Here is a 26,883-nt window from a genome sequence, read left to right on the forward strand (position 1 = left end):
AAAAGGCATTACAGAAATAAAAAGCAATAAAAAGATGAACACGACAAAAGTAAGATTGTTAAAAAGAGGAAGAGTTAAGAAACAGTGGTTGACATGTGCTCTAGAGCTAATATTCTAGATAATGACATAAATATTAAACACCGTTGATAGTGCAGCGGGTAATATTAAACAACCATAAAACAAATCGCTAAAGGAGCCATAAAAGAGAAAAAACATAGTGCTGCACGTAATCAGCCCCCTCTGTTAGCTCTAACGCCAGAATTTCGCACAGGCGGGGAGTGGTTGGAGGAACGTGACCGGCAGAGGGCCCCTCCTACCCTGCGGCACTCCGTTGCAAGAAAAGAATGATAAAATTCCGTAACAGTGGATGACCCGCATTATCTGATTAATGCAGTCTATGAAATGGAAAGAGAAGGAACAAGAACGTACTAGAGTCATGCACGAAAAGTGTGATACAGTAATTGAAGGTATTCCGGCAACACAGTGTGAAGTGGACCAGCGGGTGAAACGTCTGGTATTGATGCAGCAGGCAGGGTAGACTGTTTGCCAATGCTTGAACAAACATTTCATGAAAGTGGCTCTGATACTGAAGTGGCTGGAAATATGGATTTATAACCATGGTCTGAAGTTGACTCTGAACCACAGGCGCTTGGGAAATGTCTTTCTCCTGCTGCATATGTTTACAAACAGAAGTTGCCATTGCTAATTTCCTACAGATTTTTTCAGACTTTTTCCGGCACAAATTTTGTACACCTGATTCATTGGGATGCATACCTAGCACAAAAACATTGAGGTTTCGTAGCCACATGTTTATGCAGCGCCGCGCGGGATTAGCTGAGCGGTCTCAGGCGCTGCAGTCACGGACTGTGCGGCTGGTCCCGGCGGAGGTTCGAGTCCTCCCTCGGGCATGGGTGTGTGTGTTTGTCCTTAGGATAATTTAGGTTAAGTAGTGCGTAAGCTTAAGGAATGGTGACCTTAGCAGTTAAGTCCCATAAGATTTCACACACATTTGAACATTTTGTTTATGCTGCCTGTTGCCTTTTGCCTCCGGTTCTTTGGCCGAAGCCTGACGATTTATCTGCTATTTCGCCAGCACGAGTGGCTGGCACTGTCAGTCGTCACTGCTGGTACCAGACTGGATTCTAGGTCGTGGCCGGATATTATAAGTAGATTATATGTAGCTGTAGCTGATTATACGCAGCCGCAGACGTTCATCGTAGCACAAGAATCCAAGATCCGTTTGGCATGAGGCTTTTCTGTTTCTTGTTGAAGCTATTAGGTTCGTTCGAGTGAAGGTATCACAAACGATTGCATCAGTTTTCAAACTCTCTCTGCTTCACATGCGTAACCGTCAGAAACCTTCCTGCTACTCCAAAACAATTTCGCGTGTTTCGTTTTTGGCCACCTATAGCGTTAGTTGGCACCTTTGCTCTGTTCTCGTTGCTCAAATGTTTCTGATATAAATAGTGAAACACTACACCTGATACGTATGTATTTCACGTGTAGCACTACGCGTGTCGGGAATTTATTCTCATTGTAATGTGCGAATATTTATATAAGGACTTTGTGTGATGTGCATCGCTTGCCCTCTCCTGTCTCATCTTTTTGAGGTTGAAAGGTACTGTGCCTCCCCCATTGTGCAGCAAACCACACACAATTTCTTGTGTGTGTTGCAAATACAGTACCAAAAAATGGAAAAATTACGGGGAAATTAATTTTATATCCCACCATTCACGCGAATGTAGCCTTTTTGTTCAAAAGATTACACAGAAAATTTCAGAAAAACAGAATCAGGTTGGCTTTAGGAAAGGAAAACGAATGCGAAGTTCTACTGCGCGCTTGAGAATGATAGAACAAAAAATTTTCGAAGTTGACGTAGATACCCCCAGCTTTATCGTTGACTTAAAAAAGGCGTTCGACGGAGTGGGCTGAAGTACCGTTGTGACAAGCTTGAAAGACGTTGGTACAGACAGGAAGACTGATACGTAAGTAAAACAAGCAGGTGGATGTAGGACTGGCACTGAGAAAGAAATAAAATGCATATTGGGAGACGTGTTAAATATGGGTTTTGTCTGTCACCAATGCTTTCTAATATTTATCCTGAGTACCTAACAGGAAAAGAATTAGTAAAAGCAAGAGCCGTAATATTTAGGAGGAGAAAGGACAAACACGATGAAGCAAGCAGACAAGCACACAAGAAAACTACAATTTAATGATTGAGAGGTTCGTGAAACGGGGTAGAGGCTATGGAATCACGATAAATGTAGGAAAGACCACAGTGAAGAAAAGCAGGTCACTTGAAGGTTCCGTCAAAATATTATTATAAGGAAAGACGCTGGAACAGGTAAAATCTTTGAAGTACTTAGCAAATTTGGTGACTGGAATGAAAACTGTGTGAAGCAAATAAGAATATCCCTGGGGTAAAAGAGCTCTTGAAAAGGCGAAACGTTTTTGTCAGCAAAAAGACTTCCGACAGAATTAGCAAAGAAACTTCTTAAGTCTGGAGTGTAATATTTTATGGCAGCGAATCATGGACATTCAAAAGAAACAACGGAAAAATACTTCAACAGTTTTGAAATGCGGCTGTGGTGAAAAATACTAAAAGTGAAATGGAGAGACAGAATAACAGACAGAACAGGAGAGGAGTACAAGAATTAAGAAACTACCTCAGCTGGGAAGAAAATAAATTGAGTGCTGTGAAGAGTCATCGAATAAAAGATTGCAGTGAATGCGGGGAGAGGTAGAAGAAGTCCTCGAATACTGGATGGCATTAAAATAGACGAAGTTAGCAACAGATTGAAGAAGATACACTGGACATAGTGTATAGTTGATGCCTATCATAAAACACACATACCAAAGAAAAAAAAGTGCGACTTAAGGGTTCCACACAAATTGCCAGTGAATACATTTTTCAGTGCAAACTGTACAAATGTTTTACTTAAATTTGAAACATCATAATAACTCTGGCCAATAAAGTTGCAGTAAATTATCAGCTACAACATATAGCAGCTTCACGACAGGTGCGTTTGTTCCTATACACACAGTGCGTATAATAATGAGAATCCTTTCTGATGCAGCAGGTTTTACAGAGTGTGAGCATAGGTGTGACTGACACGTTGCCGATATTATTAATCCTGTCATTACCACGTCCTCCCTCTCTCCATCTATCTCTCGTCTTTATGTTATCTATACTACTGAGTGGAAGCAAAGCTTAATTACAACAGGCTGCTCGGCGTATTACTAGAAGTATACGCGACAGATATCAACCAAGCTTCCGATAACACCATATCAGAGTCGCTTGATTAATCAAAGTGACTGACGACATCAGATTTGCTATGACCGGGCGTGAAGCGTCAGTGAAGTACTGACAAGACTTTTGATATTATTTATTTCGATTTGTTACTTACGAAAACGAAACACATAAATTTCCCAAAGAGTCCAATTCTGTGGTTCGACAGTCATCTATGGGTCAGAGAAGTTATCATGGAAACGAGTGCTCTTAACAGTCCTCCGAGGATCACTTCTTGGTATGCTGCTTTTCTCTCTGTGTATCAACGGGACTGCATCTGCGCTACATTCTTGGTACTATCGCTTTTATCTCAGCGTCAGCCTTAAGAATGCTGCTGCTGTCATATCAGGAGTGAATGACAATCTTAATTCAGTTTCTCGATGGGCACAAAACCTGAACTTAAACCTTAAGAAGTAGCCGAAAGCCGATCAGCGAAGATTTTCGAAAATAGTTCCTTCTATACTCGTTGGTGGTACCCATTTACGCTGTCCAATAAAGGGTAACCGTTTTCAGCATAATTTTAGAGGGTAAATAGACACGCAAAACAGCACAGAACAACAAGACCACATGTCTTAGCCGCTTGACTCCACGAACGCACTTCACTCTGGCATGAGAGGAAGAATGCATTTGGAGCTCTCAAGTGGCTCAGGTGGGAGTTATTGTTACACCACTCCTCCACAACAAATTTCGTGCATTGAGAGTAAACTGAGTGGCATAATTTTTTTACTTACACCACTTTGGTTCCCAGCGGCTCATATGTTCCTCACCTGCGACCAACATATCAGCCACGTAGACACCAATTCTCTCAACCAGTTCGTGTCTTAATACTTTGTTGAGTACAGGTTTTAATTCACCTGCACTGACATTCAGGCCACATCACAACAAAATCAATTGATACTTCTTCTGCTTCTTCTTTTCGTTGACATCTGCCCCGTCTGGGACGGACTCCGCTGTACTCAAGTATCGGAAAATTTTATTTCACAGGATCCTAAAACTATACTTCTCATTACTGTACTTCATGAAACAGTAGAAGCTGTTCCTCCATCTTCTCTGGTACGGTCCTAAAGTGAAATAACAATTTGTTGTCTGTTTAGCTCTCGGGTGACCAGCCACGTGCAGTCCCTTACGAAACACAATATTTCGACAGCGTACCTCGCCTTCATCTTCAGGTGATACCCGCTGAATGAGCGTATCTTCTACATCACGTTTTCTTTATACTCTTATCGCTCCCCTCCACGATCCCAGCTTTCCGGCGGCAGGCCGCGTCGGGTAGAGAGGTTGGGAGAGGGACCGATCGCCGAATGCCGGGCTCTAACCTCGGTCCCTTGGCGCTTCTGGCTGCCCCCGTCGGGCGGGGTAGTCGCTCTAGGTCGACGTTGCGACTTTAGCAGGCTGAGCGTCGACTCACGCTTTCCAGACGGTGAAGCCCCTCTCTGTATTGAGCAGACCGCCAGCCACTCATATTTCAACAGCCTCCTTGAGCAATTCCAGAACGACGGAGTCCGCCTTAAGCACACACGTTTGCTCATACTTAATCGAGTTCCCTATAGCTATGCAGGGTCCCGAAACCACACCTTTCGTGGCTTGGTACAGTCCGGTTTGCCTCCTGTGTTGCTGGTACCTTTCTTGAACTATCCGTACAATCTGTCCGATGTACACTTAACCATATTGTCGTGGAATACGGCAGACATCCGGTTTTCGGAGCCCCATGTCATCTTTCACAATAGCCAGTAGTGTAGTGCATCCGTTTTCGCAGGTGGGCAGAAAACGCATTAGATGTTATGCCGAACGAGGACCGTCCTCCGGCACACGGCAGAAACCACGTTGCCTTGTCCTTGTCCTCGTGCCGTAACAGTTCTTCTCGAATGCGTCTTTGAGGTGCCCTCTACGACCGGCTGTGGCAAACTTATTCACGGTGGATTTGGAAAAGGAAACTCTGGAAAAGATTGCACTGAGTCTCACATGCTTCTTCGGATATGATGATGTGACATTTGCCCTGTGGCATACTGGTGTGAAAGGCTTCGAGAGTTCCTACATCTGAGATCTCTCCACTCCAGCGTCAAATTCACTGCGGTAGTGTAAGAGAACGGCTGATTTGCCTTTTGCACTTCCTAGTGAAGCACAAAGTGGAATACACTGTAGGACACAGATGTACAAGAAAGCCACCGATTCTGAGTTGTACTATCACACCTGTAGGTGCCATCATCCTTCACGCTGGCAGCGGGTTATGGGTACACTGGTCTGCAGGGCCCGTGCAACATCGGACTACAGCCGTCGTAAGGATATACTCAACAATTTACACTCTCGGAAAGCTTAAGATCACTTTACTGATTCTTACTGCCTGAAATACCAATCGAACACCTGCATCTGATTAAGGAACAACCAAAAGCAAATTACAGTATTTGCTCCTATTTTCTTCTATGATTCCCCCTGTTGAACATCTGTCGTATCGCCTCCTTGACCCCTACTCTCTTGGCCCAAAGCACACGAAAGGTATGTAGGGTCTGGTGCCCAGTGTGCATTCATAATCTATTATATCTCGTAGCTTCATCTGTAATACGATCGCAAATCGCATCAAAACATTACAAAAGTCAGATCTGCATCTAAATAGACTGATTTCACGACCTTGCTGCGGATTTCTGGTTGTACGATTGCTCCATGCGCTTAAAGAAATGAAAAAATCCAATACTATTAACGATAAATGCTGAAAATACACTACTGGCCATTAACATTGCTACACCAAGAAGAAATGCAGATGATAAACGGGTATTCAATGGACAAATATATTATACTGGGACTGACATGTGATTACATTTTCACGCAATTTGGGTGCATATATCCTGAGAAATCAGTACCCAGAACAACCACCTCTGGCCGTAATAACGGCCTTGATACGCCCGGGCATTGAGTCAAATAGAGCTTGGATGGTGTGTACAGGTACAGCTGCCCATGCAGCTTCAACACGAAACCACAGTTCATCAACATTAGTGACTGGCGTATTGTGAGGAGCCAGTTGCTCGGCCACCATTGACCAGACGTTTTCAGTTGGTGAGAGATCTGGAGAATGTGCTGGCCAGGACAGCAGTCGAATATTTTCTGTATCCAGAAAGGCCCGTACAGGACCTGCAACATGCGGTCGTGCATTATCCTGCTGAAATGCAGGGTTTCGCATGGATCTAATGAAGGGTAGAGCCACGCGTCTTAACACATCTGAAATGTAACGTCACTGCCGTCAATGCGAACAAGAGGTGACCGAGACCTGTAACCAATGGCACCCCATACCATCACGCCGAGTGATACGCCAGTATGGCGATGACGAATACACGCTTCCAATGTGCGTTCACCGCGATGTCGCCAAACACGGATGGGACCATCATGATGCTGTAAACAGAACCTGGATTCATCCGAAAAAATGACGTTTTGCCATTCGTGCACCCAGGTTCGTCGTTGAGTACACCATCGCAGGCGCTCCTGTCTGTGATGCATCGAGGGTAACCTGTAACACTCCGGTTTGATCTTCTTACGTATCCCGCTCGATCGGGATCTGATAGCAGCCCAAATAGATAATAATTAATGTGACCGTGTACCTAATGGCGCTGGCAATCGGATTGGACTGCTACGGAGTTGTTACATTCCATTTTGTCCTTCTCAAATGCTGTAATAATGATATGTCTGGTGCCAAGAAGAAGAACAACAACACAGCTTCATTAATCAACAACCTATATTTATCACCAAAAAACACAAAGTAAGGAGACAGCCACTGCCTTCGTCGTACAGAATTAATAACGGCTAATCTCAGCACAGGCCCTTTCGTTATTCATTATCGTCACACGCAATTTCAATCATTGTAATTCACCACTACAATCCAACACTGCAATCCAACACTGCAATCCAAATGATGCCGGTGCGGTAGACACGTAATTACAATATCGGCACAAAAATGTCACTGAATCACACTAGTAATTATACTTTTTCACTTTCCCGAATATTCCTAACACAAAGGGGTTAAACCACGGCGATGGCCACTCCCTTTGTCGGTACGGTCTTGCATTCCAGCAACCGACCTCCACCCGGCTCGGCCCACAGCGCGTACCACACTACTACTATCTCAACACTCGCTCTCGCTCTCTCAACCCGACACACACTATCGATTGTCTGTCCTGTCGACCTGTGCTGTCGCAAAACTTATAGTAAGGGCCTACGGACCCCTTACAAACCGCAGCCATGGTCTCTGAGCTGATAGTCCACGCTGCTGCAAACGTCGTCCAACTGTTCGTGCAGATGGTTGTTGTCTTGCAAACGTCCCCATCTGTTGACTCAGGGATCGAGACGTGGCTGCTGGAATGTGCGGCTAGCCCCGGTGGAGGTTCGAGTCCTCCCTCGGGCATGGGTGTGTGTGTATTTGTTCTTAGGATAATTTTGGTTAAGTAGTGTATAAGCGTAGGGACTGATGACCTTAGCAGTTAAGCCCCATAATATTTCACACGCTACTGAACATTTTTGAGACGTGGCTGCACGATCCGTTACAGCCATGCAGATAAGATGCCTGTCATCTCGACTGCTAGTGATACGAGGCCGTTGGGATCCAGCACGGCGTTCCGTATTACCCCCCTGCACCCACCCATTCCATATTCTGCTAACACTCATTGGATCTCGACCAACGCGAGCAGCAATGTCGCGATACGATAAACCGCAATCGCGATAGGCTACAATCCGACCTTTTTCAAAGTCGGAAATGTGATGGTACGCATTTCTCCTCCTTACACGAGGCATCACAACAACGTTTCACCAGGCAACGCCGGTCAACTGCTGTTTGAGTATGAGAAATAGATTGGAAACATTCCTAATGTCAGCAAGTTGTAGGTGTCGCCACCCGGCGCCAACCTTGTGTGAATGCTCTGAAAAGCTAATCATTTGAATATCACAGCATCTTCTTCCAGTCGGTTAAATTTCGCGTCTGTAGCACGTCATCTTCGTGGTGTAGCAATTTTAATGGCCAGTAGTGTAAAACCTCTTTATGAACCATATATACACGGAGATTCGATTCCATGTATGCAGTGAACTAGTATCTGTTCAACAACCAGAAACAAATGTGCAACAGGACATGCGTGGTTTCGTGTATCGATACCACCCCACAGGCGTCCCACAGTTGGTGACGAAATTGCAAGTTTACATCCGACACTGACAGCAGTCGCGCAGGATCTGGTGGGCCTAGCGGTACGCACTCACTGAGCCACACCTCCAGCATCTACATACCACGGGCGATATGGAACGGCAGGTGACAGCCACTCAACCCATTCACACTTGGAGCCTCTTCGCTAAGGCACCACAGTTCGTGCTTAGCACAGCGAGCCTCATTCTGGTTGCCATTGTATGAGCTGAACTCCAGTTCTTGTTGCATTATTTGTAATGAGTCTTAGTATGCTTCGATAAATAGAAGTTAAGTAAATTTTCTGTTTGTTGTGTTAATTTCTTCACTAATCACTTCTGACAAAACTACCATCTGGCGAGTAAGATGTATGACAGGCGAAATACCCCCAGACTTCAAGAAGAATATGATAATTCCAGTCCCAAAGAAAGCAGGTGTTGACAGTCGAATGGAAAAGGTAGTAGAAGCCCACCTCGGGGAAGATCAGTTTGGATTCTGTAGAAATGTTGGAACACATGAGGCAATACTCACCCTACGACTTATCTTAGGAAATAGATTAAGGCAAGGCAAATCTACATTTCTAGCATTTGTGGACTTACAGAAAGCTTTTGACAATGTTGACTGGAATACACTTTCAAATTCTGAAGGTGGCAGGGGTAAAATACAGGGAGAGAAAGGCTATTTACAATCTGTACAGAAACCAGATTGCAGTTATAAGAGTCGAGGGACATGAAAGGGAAGCAGTGGTTGGGAAGGGAGTGAGACAGGATTGTAGCCTATCCCCGATGTTATTCAATCTCTATATTGAGCAAGCAGTAAAGGAAACAAAAATTCGGAGTAGGAATTAAAATCTATGGAGAAGAAATAAAAACTTTGAGGTTTGCCGATGACATTGTAGTTCTGTCAGAGACAGCAAAGGACTTGGAAGAGCAGTTGAACGGAATGGACAGTGTCTTGAAAGTAGGATATAAGATTAACATTAACAAAAGCAAAACGAGAATAATGGAATGTAGTCGAATTAAATCGGGTGATGCTGCGGGAATAAAATTAGGAAATGAAACGCATAAAGTAGTAAATGAGTTTTGCTATTTGGGGAGCAAAATAACTGATGGCGGTCGAAGTAGAGAGGATATGAAATGTAGACTGCCAATGACGAGGAAACCGTTTCTGAAGAAGAGAAATTTGTTAACATCGAGTATAGATTTAAGTGTCAGGAAGTCGTTTCTGAAAGCATTTGTATGGAGTGTAGGCATGTATGGAAGTGAAACATGGACGATAAATAGTTTAGACAAGAAGAGTATAGAAGCTTTCGAAATGTGGTGCTACAGAAGAATGCTGAAGATTAGATGGGTAGATCACATAACTAATGAGGAGGTATTGAATAGATTTGGAGAGAAGAGAAATTTGTGGCACAACTTGGCTAGAAGAAGGGATCGGTTGGTAGGACATATTCTGAGGCATCAAGGGATCACCAATTTGGTATTGGAGGGCAGCGTGGAGGGTAAAAATCGTAGAGGGAGACCAAGAGATGAATACACTAAACAGAATCAGAAGGATGTAGGTTGCAGTAGGTACTGGGAGATGAAGAACCTTGCACAGGATAGAGTGGCATGGAGAGCTGCATCAAACCAGTCTCTCGACTGAAGACCACAACAACAACAATCACTTCTGCGCCTTCCATCTTTCCTACGATGACAGTTGACGCATCACTCTATAGCCAACCTCTCCTTACCCTCCGTGTAGGAAGTCGTACACAACAAATTTCCCCCTATCTCCAGCTCAAACTGGGCTTCTATCTCGACAACTTTTGTCTTTGCGCCTGCATCTCCAATATTTTTGACGCCACTGGTGGGTAAGCTGAGTACTACTCCATCTCCAGGTATTTTCCGAAGTAATTCAGTAGAGATCACATCCACTTCAACTCCTGTATCTGCAATTACTACTGCAACTATACGTAATCTTAACTGGGATTGTAGCCTGCCGCCTATTTTATCCTTATCCTCTGTCTGCTAAGTATTAAATCCTTCCGTCAATATCTTCCCATTGCTGTGCTGGCTGTGACTTAGAGTAGGCAGCTGAGAGGAATGTCTGTGAGGGAAAGGGCGAGGAATGGGGAAATTGTCCTCGTCGATCCTCTCCATCCTGTAGTCGGTCACTGCCTGTGTTCTCGGCCGTCCGAAAAACGTCTTACTAGTTAACTTCTTTGTCAACGCTGTAGCGTTTCATAGTTGGTCATTTGCAGTCTCCAAGTCTACCAGCGAAAGGGGAAACGTCTAGTGAAATGTAACATCATACATCATTTCGACACTGTAACCAAGAAATAGAGAGCTGCATCAAACCAGTCTCTGGACTGAAGACCACAACAACAACAACAACAACAACCAAGAAATGGGCGAGAAAACGCTGCCACTGGCATTCTTCTAACTGTATAAAATGAAACGCGTATTCTAACGGAAAAACGCATTTTAGTAGTTACAAACTCAGTACCAGTATCAAAAAACTGTTGGTACAGTCATTATTAATACTATGTAGACACTAATTAAGAATTTCACTGGCATTATTTCATAAGTTTCAGTGCACTGTAACGGTGAGACGGTTTAATACATTTCGTCTGTAGAACGACTTCAAATCAGCCACAGTTATGACGTTGACATGCACTGGTGAGCCAGAACGTTGCTACCACTTGCCTAAGGACAGAGGCTCCATATTTTCTGAAAATCAGCCCCTGTTTCTTTCATGCATTATTTCTTTTGTGTATGTTTTACAGTTTTGTAATTTATCACAGTTAATGCAGAATAGTTTCTAACTATTGGGAAGTATATTGAACAATTTAGGACCTTTTGATGTCTATAAAAAACAATAATTAAGCAGTGATTATCTATACTTTTCCTTTAAATTTGGGTGCTATTTACACAAATAAGACACATGTAAAGGAGACCAAATTTTTAGAAAATATGTATGCCATGTTGGCTGAGATGGTAGGAGTGTTTAAGTTCACACATTGAGTATATTGACCACAGTAAAAAGTATTTTACCTTACATTTTAATTTCTAGAGTAATTTTTATCATCTACACATTTTATTTCTCTATAATTTAGTTGAATCTGATATAAAGTATAGGTATGCTAGATAAATATGGACAGCTGCAAGTTACAGAAAAAAATTACTGCAGTACTATATAAACTTGAGGAGATATGTGTACCTAAATACCGAAAAGTAAAACTTGTAGGCAATTGCCAATTAAGATTTCATTCATATTAAAATGTGCCCCAGAACATCACTGAAGCATTTTCATCATCCTCTTCCATTTCTTCGTCTTCAGGTTTCCTCTTGGTATTCGTTTTAGTACTTATTGCTTCACTGGTGAATATACACTAATTACATTTAGGTACACATACTTAAACAAAATGAACTACGAAATTCACTTGGTTGGATAAGGGAGGTAAATAAATTTTACATAAATTAATGTATCATTTCTTGAAAGGAAATTATATCTACCTAGCAATGGAATTGTAAATTTAATTCATCATTACCAGTAAAATTCTGGGGAGGGGTATCTTGATATAATTTCATATTTGCTTATTGATTATTGAAGCATCTTGTTTGGTAAAGGAAGGGTAAAATATAAATAATCTGAAGGTGTACATTTACTGAAAGTATTGGAACAACAAACTACATAGTACGAAAGACCTCTGCTCCACTACAAATAGCATCAATCTTAATTCTAGTTTGAATCATCACTGAAGAACTGATACATAGCTTTTCTCAACAGTGGGGATTGCTTTGTTTGTAGACTAGTTATCCCTGAGTTTTCTTTCATCGGATTTATTTATGTGTGGCACTGCTAGTACTTATTGCACACTACTGAACATCTAGAATCACAAATGTTTTGTTTACATCCAACTGAAAGTTTGTTGCCTAAGTTCTCTGTAGCACTCAGGCAACAAACTTTCTGTAGGACGTAAACAAAACATTTCAACAAAGAGAAAATAAACAGGAGCAAAGATGATCATTTACAGATGCTGGAAACCAGCAGTGTTACTAACAAATACAATATATCTCAAACATAATAGCTGAGAGCAAAAAATTTCCAGTTGTTTTGCAAAATACTAATAGATTTGAATAACGTAAGTAATGAGAGCATGGCAGTGTGCACGACTGCAACTTTAAAACTTAGTACATAGTTGTCATTTTCAATTCGAAACCAAATAAAGTACATATCAATGTAATCAGGAAAGACTTAGAATTTAATGAAGGCACAAAAATATTTAGATTTTTTCGTCATTCAAAAGTACCCTGTGTCATTAACAACATCTTGGACATCTCTGAAATGCAGTACAGCATTAGTTGTACGTGGCATGTATTCGACAAGTTCTTAGTATGTTTCCGGAGGTATATGACACCACATGTCCACGCACTGGTCAGGCAATCACCGTAAATTACGGGCTAGTGGTTCGTGGATGCAGAGATGGCGCCTCAAAATATCCTAGACGTATTCGATAGCCTTCAGATCAGGCAGATTTGGTGGTTACAGCATCAACATGAGTTCACTACTATGGTTCTCACACCACTGTGGTACAATTTTGGCCTGTGACATGGACAGTTAATCTGCTGGAAGATGTCATCACAGCCAAGAAAGACGTCAAACGTGAAGGGATGCGAGTAGTCCACAACAAGCGGTGCCCAAATCTGTCATGGTGCTGTCAATTACCTTCATGGAAACCCAGATGAATGTCCCCCCTGGCATAATACTGCCCTCACTGGCATGCATCCATGGCGCAGTCCACAAACAACTGTTCACCTGGATGATAGCATATCTGGACACAACCACCGACTTCGTGTAACAAGAAATGTATTTCATACGATCAGTCAACGTGGTTCCATTGATCAACGGTCCAATTGCAATGGTCCTGTTCGTAGTGGAATCGTAGCTGACGGTGTCGTTGGGTCGACATCTGAACACACAGAGGCACTCTACAGCAGAGTTCCACATTCATGAGTTGAACAGTGAGCAGTGAAACACTTTGTGTCAGACCTACCACAGATCACCACCCATCCCGCTTTACAGAGAGCTCAAGCCTTTGACCTAAATGCTCTGTGATGAGGTGTGGACGTTCAACACCTTGTCACCTACGAGTGGTTTCACCGTCCTTCAACTACTTGCCATAGATGCCCACGTCAATGGCATGCGAACAGATGACAAGCTTAGTCATTTCCGAGATGCTCTTTCGCAGGTGCTTTGCCATAAATATCTGTCATTTGTCAAAGTTGTTATATCAGTGTATCCCTCAGTTTGCTGTCCATATCGCACCTAGAAATATTCCACATTCATCTTCGCTCTGCTTAAGGCACATATGGAGTTCACAAAAGCGATATGCACTATAGGGATATGCACATATATAGGTGGCAGAGGTGTCATTTGTACTCAGGTGATTCACGGGAAAATGTTTTCGATGTAGTTATGACTGCACGACGGGAATTAACCGATCCTGAACGTGGAAGCTGGATGCATGGGACATTGCATTTCGAAAATCGTTAGGGAATTCGAGATCCGCAGTGTCAAGAGAATGATGAGAATACCAAATTTCAGGCATTATCTCTCACCATGATCAACACAATGACTGACTACATTGACTTAACGACAGAGCGCAGCGACGTTAGTGTAGAGTTGTCAGTGCTACCTCGTGAAATAACCATAGAAATGAATGTAGGACGTATGACGAATGTTTCTGCTAGGACACCGCGGCGAAATTCGGCGTTAACGGGCTATGGCAGCAGACGACCGATGCGACTGCCTTTGCTAACAACAGGACATCGTCTGCAATTCCTCTCATGAGTTTGTAATTAATGGAAAACTGTAGCGTGGCCAGATATGTCCCAGTTTCAGTTGGTAAGAGCTGATGATAGGGTCAGAGTGTGGCACGGACACCACGAAGTCACGGACCGAAGTTGTCAACAAGGCACTGGCTCCATAATGGTGTGACCAGTATTTACATGAAATGAACTGAATCCTCTGGTCCAACTGGGCCAATCGTTGAGTAGAAATTATAATGTTTGGGTACTTAGAGACCATTTGCAGCCATTGGTGGAATTCATAGTCCCAAACAACTATGGATGTCACTGGAACACAGTTGTTCGTGAATGATTTGAAGAACTCTGTGGACAATTCGAGCGAATGATTTGGCCACCCAGATCGCCCGACACGGGGCACATCGAAACGTCAGTTCGTGCACAAAATCCTACCCCGGCAACACTTCCGCAATTATACACTCCTGGAAATGGAAAAAGGAACACATTGACACCGGTGTGTCAGACCCACCATACTTGCTCCGGACACTGCGAGAGGGCTGTACAAGCAATGATCACACGCACGGCACAGCGGACACACCAGGAACCGCGGTGTTGGCCGTCGAATGGCGCTAGCTGCGCAGCATTTGTGCACCGCCGCCGTCAGTGTCAGCCAGTTTGCCGTGGCATACGGAGCTCCATCGCAGTCTTTAACACTGGTAGCATGCCGCGACAGCGTGGACGTGAACCGTATGTGCAGTTGACGGACTTTGAGCGAGGGCGTATAGTGGGCATGCGGGAAGCCGGGTGGACGTACCGCCGAATTGCTCAACACGTGGGGCGTGAGGTCTCCACAGTACATCGATGTTGTCGCCAGTGGTCGGCGGAAGGTGCACGTGCCCGTCGACATGGGACCGGACCGCAGCGACGCACGGATGCACGCCAAGACCGTAGGATCCTACGCAGTGCCGTAGGGGACCGCACCGCCACTTCCCAGCAAATTAGGGACACTGTTGCTCCTGGGGTATCGGCGAGGACCATTCGCAACCGTCTCCATGAAGCTGGGCTACGGTCCCGCACACCGTTAGGCCGTCTTCCGCTCACGCCCCAACATCGTGCAGCCCGCCTCCAGTGGTGTCGCGACAGGCGTGAATGGAGGGACGAATGGAGACGTGTCGTCTTCAGCGATGAGAGTCGCTTCTGCCTTGGTGCCAATGATGGTCGTATGCGTGTTTGGCGCCGTGCAGGTGAGCGCCACAATCAGGACTGCATACGACCGAGGCACACAGGGCCAACACCCGGCATCATGGTGTGGGGAGCGATCTCCTACACTGGCCGTACACCACTGGTGATCGTCGAGGGGACACTGAATAGTGCACGGTACATCCAAACCGTCATCGAACCCATCGTTCTACCATTCCTAGACCGGCAAGGGAACTTGCTGTTCCAACAGGACAATGCACGTCCGCATGTATCCCGTGCCACCCAACGTGCTCTAGAAGGTGTAAGTCAACTACCCTGGCCAGCAAGATCTCCGGATCTGTCCCCCATTGAGCATGTTTGGGACTGGATGAAGCGTCGTCTCACGCGGTCTGCACGTCCAGCACGAACGCTGGTCCAACTGAGGTGCCAGGTGGAAATGGCATGGCAAGCCGTTCCACAGGACTACATCCAGCATCTCTACGATCGTCTCCATGGGAGAATAGCAGCCTGCATTGCTGCGAAAGGTGGATATACACTGTACTAGTGCCGACATTGTGCATGCTCTGTTGCCTGTGTCTATGTGCCTGTGGTTCTGTCAGTGTGATCATGTGATGTATCTCACCCCAGGAATGTGTCAATAAAGTTTCCCCTTCCTGGGACAATGAATTCACGGTGTTCTTATTTCAATTTCCACGAGTGTAGATAGCTTTAGAGGCAGCGTCGCTCAATACGTGTGCAGGGGATTTGCAACGACTCGGTGAGTCGATGCCTCTTCCAGCTGCTGCACTACGCCAGGCCATAGGAGGTCCGACACTATATAAGGAGATATTCGATGGCTTTTGTCACCTCAGTGGCACTTGGCTTACCACATACGTATCCGCAGTGCCACCAGGCGACGTTCAATCTCGCAGAGGGTAGTGGTCATAATGTTTTGACTCCTCACTGTATTTCCATTCATCAACTCGTTTCTAGAACGGCGTATAGTATTCTGTGGCAAAGACAGAAGTGGACCTGAGACAGCACCATGGAGGTAAAAATAAGAGTTGTCATGACGTCACAAACTTGAAGCCGACCCAACTGAAGATCCGCCATGTTAGCTACCCCAAAACATTCGCTTCTGGTGGTTTGATTCCGTGTAGTCGTGAAGTGTTTCGATAAAAAATGCCGGCTTGCGTCGCTTACGGGCGTACTAATCGTTCTGATTGTAGTCTAAAGGTTAAACGAATCACATTTCATTCGTAAGTGGATTTATTTAAGCGCTATTTTCTTATATATGCTTGAAATTCTTATGCACTGTAAAGTTTTACAGTATGGTTTTATTTCTGTGATTTGACTTTGATTTCCTATCAACTCAACGCGAAGAGCTCTCTGGAGGTGAGTAATACACTTGGTTTTCATTGTTTGGCTTCGTGTTTCTTCACGAATGTGTTGTAGCTTGCCACTCGATTCATGGTTTTTGTCCATTCTTGCGCTTATTCCTAAGTAACTGAGAAGTCTTGGCAAGATATATCCTGGACATGGATACTAATGTTTTAAAGTGCAATAATTTAATATAAAAGTAATGTAACTACGTGTAGTTAATTAAATCTTCAGTAAAATGTGTGGAACACCTGTTACAGTGGTTAAATTATAAGTACTTAAAGGGGGTTACATATATGTTAAAGCAAAGTTCCCTACCTAAGTCCAGGCTATTTAGATCATTATATTAATCACTGCGTTGTCGTGTTACCCTGTAAATTGCTGTTATTTGCCACACTGAATGTCACTTGGTAGGAACAATTTAAAAACAGAGCAGATGTGTAAACTGCAATGGGCCTGACAATCTTAAATTCAGTTCTTTTCCTTCGCAATTTAACAAAACTTTCACTTTGTTGACATGGCAGCTGGCTTGTTTATATCATCCCTGCACACATCTATGGGACACCAAAGGAAATAAGGTAAGTTTCTTGCAAACTTAAACATTTAAAATTTGCATTTGACTTGAAAATGCAATGAATACAAATCGGTGCCTCTAAACTATCAATCATTGCTTTTGGAGTTCTGGCTTTATGAATTATCGACACAAACACAATGAAAGTGAATAGAAATTGATTACGAAAGCACACTTTTCATAGCACATACTTCTCTTCTCGGTTATTCGAAGTGTAGAAACAAACAGGAATTTCAGCACTGAGGCCAGAAGCGTCGTATTTTCATGTCGTATTACGGTATCGAATGCGCATTTAAGACCAGAAAAACGTTTGAAGTTGCGTTCCTTATGCTGTGTTGTTCACTAAAACAGTGTAACATTTACTATATAAAACAAATATCGCGTGTACACGACAGAAATAACGAACAAGAAGCAATTGTAAATACTCGTCTGCTACTGTTTTGGGGGATCCAAGATGTCGGCAGGCCCCGCTCACTGGCTTCAAAACAAAGTACAGCGTGAGTCTGTAGCGCAATCTCCCCTTATTCTACCTCCATGGACAGCAGTCACTCACCTGGTCGGGGCTAGTGACGTCAGCCACTCCTGCCTCTGCGTCCACCTCCGCCTCTGCCTCCGCTTCCCCCTCTGCGTCACCGCTGCCTGTGGTGCTCACGCTGACGCTGGAGCTGCCGAACGAGGTACTCCCCCTGCGACAACAGAGAGGGCAGCAGCCATTGTAGTAACGGTCGGAGGCCCGCACCAACGGACTCGTTCTATCAAACTAGTGAACTGATAACACATTTTCTAAATCATACGACGAAAAAATCCTTTATAGAAATAATCTCTGTTGATCTTTGGTGAAAAAGCAATGTCGTGTGGCATTGTTGGCTGGGAGACCTTGTGGGGAAGCAAGCACTCATCGATAAGTCTAGTGCGGCGAGAAAGAAACCAATTTTTTTCCGCCACTCGGCAAAGATCGAGACGGCAGCACCCAATACATGCAGTGAATAGACAAAGAGATTGCTTAATAATCTTATATACAATTAAACGTTTAAATGTATGCAGAACTAAGCCAATGTCAAAGGTTTCGAGTCTCAGCATGATCTGATAATTAGTTCCTTCAGACATAAAGTTTCGAAATTTTGAACCTGCTAATATTAAACTTACTAAGTTGTTCTTTTACAATAGGGTTCAGTTGGTTATAAAAACATTCTGTACAGGTTTTATGAAGCTACCTTGTTTACTTTTTGAATCATTAAGCGAAAACCAATTTTTGTGCCAAAAACTGAGGCGACGAGTAAGGTTAACCAAACTTCGTATGTAAGACACAAAGCTAAAATGACAGCACTGTATTTGATACTAGCAATACTGCAGCTGTACCACCTTTCACTATGATATTGTAAACCGATAAAGGTACAAAAACTGCAAAGAGACAGTTCAGAAGCCATTATCTACCCCTGAAAAATTCTGCAGATTAAAGTTTAACACTTAGCAGGCTGAGAATTTTATACACTAGAAACAGAGCATAGATTTACTTACAGAAAAATTGTAAATCCTGTAGGTCTTCAGCTAAAAACGGTGTAAATAATTTTATACTCAAGAAGGGTGCTGGAAGCGCACTGCTGATCGCGCTGGAAGCAGTTTTGGACTGAGTGGTTCCTTCGCCATCCTTACCGAGAATACGTAAAGATCGAAGTGTCCTGCACTCAGGAAGTTGGCTCTGAGCACTATGGGACTTAACATCTATGGTCATCAGCCCCCTAGAACCTAGAACTACTTAAACCTAACTAACCTAAGGACCTCACACAACACCCAATCATCACGAGGCAGAGAAACTCAGGAAGTTGCTTGGTCGTTGTCAGTCATACGGAAATGCGTTACGCTCCATTTTAGGATGTGCCGTAGTTCTGCCCGCGTGTGTGTCCGCTTAAGCTTCGGATGGCATTAATGACGAGTTCATGGTTTATCGATCGCATGATACATCTTGTGAAACTGTGTAACAGCGAACCTAATTGGAGTAATAACTGACTGGCACACCCATGTTTCGTTTTGGTTCAAATGGCTCTGAGCACTATGGGACTCAATATCTTAGGTCATAAGTCCCCTAGAACTTAGAACTACTTATGTTGTCGATCCACCTAACTTGTACACTTGGCGAATGGGTAAAAAGATTCTTCTACCTTGCCCGATTTAGGTTTTCTTGTGGATGTGATAATTACTCCCATAAAAGTGATGAAAACATGAACTGCAACAAATGAATGCAACAGTTTCACAGTCGCACAGTTTTCCCTGTGCTCTGTCAAAACATATGTTTTTAACGTTTTTGCGCTGTAGTCGACTGACGTCGTGTGTTTCGATGTTTGTTTAGGTGTAGCGTCCCCATACTACGGCGAGTTGCCTCGCATCGGACGGATGGACGGACAGATAATAACTGTCTGAAAATAAAAAATTAAACTTTTCACTCGAGGGAAGACTTGAACCAAGGACCTCTCGTTCCGCAGCTGTTCACGCTAACCACGGGGCCACGGCGCTCCGGAGCTCTTATTATCGTTGATGTTCCCTATCTTGTGCATGGACAACTCAGTTTGAATATTTTGCTTATTTTTTTCATAGCTCCACACAACTTCTTCCTGTTTTCTCGATCGATCTGTGTTCAGTTTTTCAAGGCCTATCCACTGTGCCAACTTATAACTAAATCTGAGGGGGGGTGCGATGGGAAGGTTCCCTTGTTAGAACTCTTTGTTTCAGTTTCGACGACCTGAATGGTGGAGCTGTAAGCTGAAGACTACAAACAATACGTTCTCCATCACTTGCTGGCTTTTCACATAAGCAGTTTCCGGGTCATTGTAAAAAGTTATGGTATCCAAAAGTCGCACATGACTACCAAACATTTCAACTTACGAAATTAATAGCAAATCAAATTAAATTTTACCTGCTGCCCCCCAACCCCCAAGGGTCAGGTTCGGCTTCAGAGTCAGAAAGGGTTTTCTTCCATCATGCATAATGGCCCCAGTCCTTGAGGGTATGGGAGAGTTTTGTCTTATGTGTTCTTGTGAAGTGTGAGCGAGTGTTATGTTGCATCAAGATGATGAGAGAAGGTGTAGTGTGAAACCCTGTGCTTGCACATAGCCTACTCCTCTCAAATAGCACCGAGTGGGTCGCCAAACTTTAACATCCCCATCCGGAAGATGGATCACCGTCAGCACCCCATCCAGAAGATGGATCACCGCCAGCAGTGTCACATGCCCTCACTTCATGAGACACTGTGGAGACATCCCCCAGGCTGTGGCTAAGCCATGTCTCTGCAATATCCTTTCTTTCAGAAGTGCTAGTTTTGCAAGGTTCGCAGGAGAGCTTCTGTAAAATTTGGTAGGTAGGAGACGAGGTACTGGCAGAACTAAAGATGTGAGGGCGGGGCGTGAGTCGTGCTTGGCTAGCTCAGATGGTAGAGCACTTACCCGCGAAAGGCAAAGGTACCGAGTTCGAGTCTAGCACAGTTTTAATCTGCTAGGAAGTTTCACAGTGGAGATGTTTGCAATTTTGTCCAGGCACTGGAGCAGCTTCTGTGATCTGGAATTGTATACAACCACCTCTCTTCCCCTGGTTGACCAATTTCACCCAGCACCACTACTCGAACTGGCTGGCCTCCAAGTTGAATGCCAGAATAAAAGCGTGTACTACAAACTTTGGGTATTCAAGGGGGTTTGGTACTTGGTGGAACACAATGATTACAAGGAAAAATCTGCAAAAATAACAAATAGTTAATGAAAGAATGGTAAAAATGTGGACTTTTTCCTATTACCATATGGCGGTTGCATCAGAAAGAACTACATTATCTCATTGACAGTACTTGTAATATTATTTTGTTTATTTGTTTCTTTACTGTCCATATAACAATCAGTCTTCGGACAGTGCCATAGATTTTAGTTCCCACATACAAACATACGCATGTGCACACATTGATATAAATAGTGAAGGTCAGAAATTCTTTTAAAAAAAAAAAAAAAAAAAAAAAAAGAAACATATGCTATATACACTGTTTTACAGAGAGGTTTTACTACTTGAACAACTTGAAATGTAAATACATACATTTATATTGTGTGTGAAGATCAGAAATTATCAATTTTGTACTGCGAAAACAAACTTATGCTATATTCACTGTTTTACAAAAGAATATTATAGCTTGAAATCTTCTACTGAATGACAGCTTTTCTCTATTAATAAATGCTTAAGTTTATTCTTTAAACTGTTTAAATTAGCTGTATTAATGTCAGATTATAGTCTATTACAAAACATGGTTCCTATTGTATGTCGACTACAGTCTGCAGCCTCTTTTTTTTTTTTAACTAGCATTTCTGTGCAAATTTTCCCTCCTTGTGTATCCGTGTATTGTACCTATGCACATTACTGTTTGTTGCATTATATTCTGGATTTTGTTTCACAAACATTATTGCCTGCAGGATGTACATAGAGTGGAAGATTTCTCTACAAGGCTCTCTTTTCCTTAGCTACCACTCTTAGTACCTTTTTTTGTGTTTCAATTAAATCGTTAACGGCCGGCCAGGGTGGCCGAGCGGTTCTAGGCGCTACAGTCTGGAACCGCGAGACAGCTACGGTCGCAGGTTCGAATCCTGCCTCGGGTATGGATGTGTGTGATGTCCTTAGGTTAGCTAGGTTTAAGTAGTTCTAAGTTCTGGGGGACTGATGACCTCAGAAGTTAAGTTCCATAGTGCTCAGAGCCAAGCCAAATCGTTAACGTAAACTAGGAACAGAAAAGGCCCCAGTACACTTCCTTGGGACACACCACATTGAAGTATCTTGTGGGTGATTCGGCTGTTAGCAACTGTTCATTCCTTTTATAAGTTAGCTTACACACTTTTTCTTGTCTTTCAAATGGAAAGTAAGTAGTTGTAAGGCTACTCCTCTCATCCCATATGCTTCTAATTTATGGAATAGAGTTGTATGATTCACAGTATCAAAAGATTTACTCATATCAAGGAAGGTGCCTGTTACCTTGTCTCCTTCATGTAGCTTCTATAATATTTCATGTATAAAAATTACTTCTCCCTTTACAGTAGGTCTTCCTTTTCTAAAACCATGTTGGAGATTGTTAAATAGATTATGTTTGATGAAAAAGCCTCAAATTGATTTAATATCGTTTTCTCTAATAATTTCCCAAGCTCTGAAGTTAATGATATTGGCCTACAGTTTCTCATATCAGTTTTTATTCTCTTCTTATACACCAGTACGATTTTAGTGATTTTAAAAAATCATGGAATTCTCCATGGCAGTGGAGGATATTTATTAGATGTGTCAGCGAGTTCAACAATTGTTCTCTCAATTCCGTTAGCAGCTTAGGTGAAATGTCACCGCAGAAACAAGACATTTTAACATTAAGTTCTGAAATTATTGCTGGGAGATCCATCTCAGTAATGCCATAAATGAAAAAGACTGGCTAGTTTTTGTAACATTATGCATCAGACGTGTAAAATACGTGATTTATTTAACGTAACATGTTTTAGGACTACATTATCCCGTCCCATATTAACTTTATGGACTGAAGAACATCTTATTGTGAACCCGAGGCACAAACCTCTTTTAATTAAAACAGAAAGTAACACCATGTAACAAACTATTGCAGATCACATAATCTCACTGCTGGGCTGGCACACACAGTTACTGGTCGTGGTATGGGTGTAGCATTGTGAACATGTAACGCTGTATGGAAGACTTTGTAGCATCACCACACATTCGTAAGTCGTTGTTTAACGTAACTACCACTGTGAGCTCGTGTTGTGTCTTTGCGCATTTTATTTATCACAGTACTGTAGCCCTGCTCTGTCCATTAATGACAGCAGAGTCCCACGCTGTTATCTCAGAGTCAAGTGGCCTTCCTAAAGTATTCGCTCTCTCTCGCCTCTCATATCGCTGCTGCCCTACATCTGTCTAAATGATATCGACCCAATAGTCCTCCGTTATTTTCTCTTCTTGAAATGGGACACGTTTGCGGGGTTCATAAATTTGTTTTGTAATTATTAGGTCCGTTTGTGTCTAAAACTTCATAATTTCTACACGCAGCTGTTAAATTACGTTGTCCCAAAGATAATTGTCGTATATGTTGTGTTTAGATAATACGAGTCAGCAAAAATTCTTTTTACTTCATCATATGATGTTATCGACTTCTGTGGGATTTACTACCACATTCCACTCACATTCTGTGGCGGGTTCCTTAATATTACGTAACTATTGTCGAAAAATTGCTTCTGCGCTGCTGTCAATGTGAAATTCCACCGACAGAATTATGTAGGGAATTTATCCTTAAGGAGTAAGACAACTGTAATTATCTTTTTTTTTTTTTTTTACGAATAAGTCGGCAAGTACATCACAGAGAGGAGGAAAAATCACTTGCATGGGTAAAACGTAAAGCCAAATTAGCCGCTCTGGCGTCTTCCGCTAGCACCAGAGGTAGTGTGAGAGGCAGTTTAAAGTTTCGTCATAAGGAGGCCTAATGAGGCCAGTCCAGTAAGATGTGGGCTACTGTGAGATGGCCACCACGCTAGCAGTAGGGTGGATGCTCATGTCGGACGATGTGGCTGTGATTCAACCAAGTGCGGCAATCTGAAGCCAACAGAGGATAGCAGATCTCTGAGAGAAGTAGAAAGGGAAGACTGCCTTTACAGTTTTCAGTCTATCTGGAGAAACTAGGGCACGCCAATGCGCATTCTAAGCCTTAAAAAACTGACAGTGTGCTCTCAACCGAAGTTGCAGTTCCAATACCCCCATCTCCAAAGTTGACATTCTTTTAGCCAACTTGGCATGTTCAATTCCTGGGATCTCAACGTGTCCAGGGTTCCATACAAAGATGACTGACCATTTACTGTGGTGGAAGTCCTGGGTTGTCACTATCAATGGGAGTTGAGGGTAGCACTGGTCGACAGCCTGAAGATTTCTCAAGGAGTCACTGCGGATTAAGAACGACTCTCCAGTGCAAGAACGAAGATGCCTCAGGGCTCAAGCAATGATCATTAATTCTGTAGTGAACACACTGCTTCTGTATCCGTCCAGCAGGGAGCGTAGTTCACTGCATCTTGCACGTCTATAGGCTAAACCAGTTCATCTATCGACCATAGAGCCATAAGTGTATACTATGTCCGAGCGTGGTAATACATCGAGGACGTCCAGGAACAGGCGATGGAAAGCCATAAGGAGAAGTTGAGGCTGATCTGAGGATGTGGTGCACACCATGAGGGCAGACACGATTTCTCTCTGACAAGGGCCAACAGTGGGTAAGATGGAGTTAAAAGCAGAGACATTGTATGTGAACTGCAATTGTGACTCCAGACCTTGGGCTCTGTTGTGGGCAATAGATCTCCCAGGTATTCTGGGGAGTAACGAATGTGTACTGCACAGGTGAGCAGCAGTTGTTGGTGCTTCATCTGTACAGAAGGGACGGCCTCAACGAGTAAGCTGTCACAGGGCTGGTCCAAAGGGCACCTGTTGCAAGTCAGAGCCTGCAATGGTGTATCAGGTCCAGCATATGCAATACTGAAGGCAACACAGAGCCATACACCGTACCCCTAATCAAGAACTTCATAGAGCCATAAATGTGGAGTGAGGCGGCGAAAAGTATTAAGTTGTGACTAGCACATTCGCTTAAGTTGGCGAAGATGGGCAGCCAGATCAAACAGGTATCAAAGATCAGTCCCAAAAAATGGTAAGACTCCACCACATTGAACATTTACTCATCGAGATAAAGTTCTGGTTGAGGATGGACAGTACAATGCTGACAGAAGTGAATGACACATGTCTTGGGTGGCAAAAAACTGCAACGTACTGGTGGGAGCCCAGGATTGGCACCTTGTAGTCGGTGTTCAGCAACACCCACAACTGAGGGGCAGTAGTAGATACAAAAGTCATCAGCATACATGGAGGGTGACACTGTAGACCCTTCAGCTGCAGCTAGACCATTGATAGGCACTGGAGATAGCCACTAGAAAAAGGGACACAATTCAGAGCCATGTGGGACCCTGTTCTCTTGTGTTTGGGGAGTGCTATGGGAATCCCCAGCTTGAATTTGGAAAGTAAGGCGAGACAAGAAAATCCAGACAAAAATTGAGAGTTGGCCCTGCGTCATAAGCCCTATGCAAGTCAAAGAAGACGGCGATAAGAGGTTGGTTGATGCTAGGCAAAAGATGACAGAATAACCCTAGGCATACCAAATAAACATGAGTAAAAGGGCCCAGGAGAAAAACTTCCTGGGATGGAGCCAGAAGACCCCAAGACTCAAAGTACTAACGGAGCTGTCAGCTCACCATACGTATGACCAACTTGCAGAGAACAATAGTGAGGCTCACTGTGATGACCAGTGGTTGTAGTTCCACCCCACAAAGGGTTGTAGGTATTGAAGCCACCCAATATTAGGAATGGAGGAGGAAGCAGAGGAAACAGTACAAATGGCTCTGAGTACTATGGGACTTAACATCTAAGGTCGTCAGTCCCCTAGAACTTCTACTTTAACCTAACTAACCTAAGGACATCACACACATCCATGCCCAAGGCAGGATTCGAACCTGGGACCGTAGCAGTCGCGCGGTTCCGTACTGAAACGCCTACAACTGCTCGGCCACCACGGCCGGCCGAAACGGTACCGACAATGTATTCTGGGACACCTCAGCATCAGGAGGCAAATACTCATTACAAATGGTAAATTCCAGAGATGATTCAGACACGAACAGCCACAGCCTCCAAAGTCATGTTGAGTGGCATATGTCTGCTGCAGACAGAGTCCAGAATGTATGTGCAAACACCAGCAGATTCTCTTTCGTAGTCAGTGCGATTCTTAAAACAATAGCTGTAGAGGGTAGTGGGTCCGCATTGCAGGGGAATAAGTTTCCTGGACAGTGATACAAAAAATAAGTGCACAGGCGAGGTCATAGGTCAGCCAAGTGATAGAAAAAACCGCTGCAGTTCCATTGGAACTTGTATGGGCGCTAAGTGACAATGGGGATAGGTCATGCCTCAGTGCCACTGGTTGTGAACATACACCATCAATAGACATTTGTTCCGAATCTGGGTGCTTGATGGGAGGGGGGGGGGGGGGGTACGGCACTGTAAGGGCCACCACGAACACTGCCTTGAATACAGAACCAGAATATGGCAGCACAAGGGCCATCAGAACCTCCCTTTGTTTGGAGGACTTCTCCTTGTCCTTAGACGATTTAGACTTGTGCAACGGATGTTCTGCCCCAGATTCTGGGACGGAGTAGGAATGCAAAGTCCTATGACTTGCAACCTGTGGCTCCTTCAGCCACCAACTGGCACTGGATGAAGCAGCAGGCAACGACCTTGTATTCCTGGATTTCTTTTCACGCTTGAGTTCAGTGTAATCTGATGAAAAGGGGAAATGGTGCTTCCCACAGATGGAGGGAGATGTACAATGGGTGTTCGAATGTAACTGACAACCGCAATCGCTACAGACATGTCTGGCAATGCAATGAGAAGAAATGTGTATAAATTGCATGCATTTGTAGCATAAAATGGGGGGGGG

The 26,883-nt window shown here is 43.7% G+C and overlaps 1 protein-coding gene across 2 annotated transcripts in view; it reads right to left on the reverse strand.

Annotated features, from left to right (window-relative positions):
• The window catches only part of LOC126481412 (inositol 1,4,5-triphosphate receptor associated 2-like), a 700,219-nt gene that overhangs the window by 572,391 nt on the left and 100,945 nt on the right, over positions 1-26,883 (reverse strand). For both annotated transcript variants that reach the window (XM_050105150.1, XM_050105149.1), the window contains exon 2: positions 17,911-18,043. In XM_050105150.1, the coding sequence (XP_049961107.1) occupies positions 17,911-18,043 (133 nt within the window). The remainder of the gene's footprint in view (positions 1-17,910; positions 18,044-26,883) is intronic.

This window comes from Schistocerca serialis, chromosome 5 (assembly GCF_023864345.2).
Source record: "Schistocerca serialis cubense isolate TAMUIC-IGC-003099 chromosome 5, iqSchSeri2.2, whole genome shotgun sequence".
Lineage (NCBI taxonomy): Eukaryota > Metazoa > Arthropoda > Insecta > Orthoptera > Acrididae > Schistocerca > Schistocerca serialis.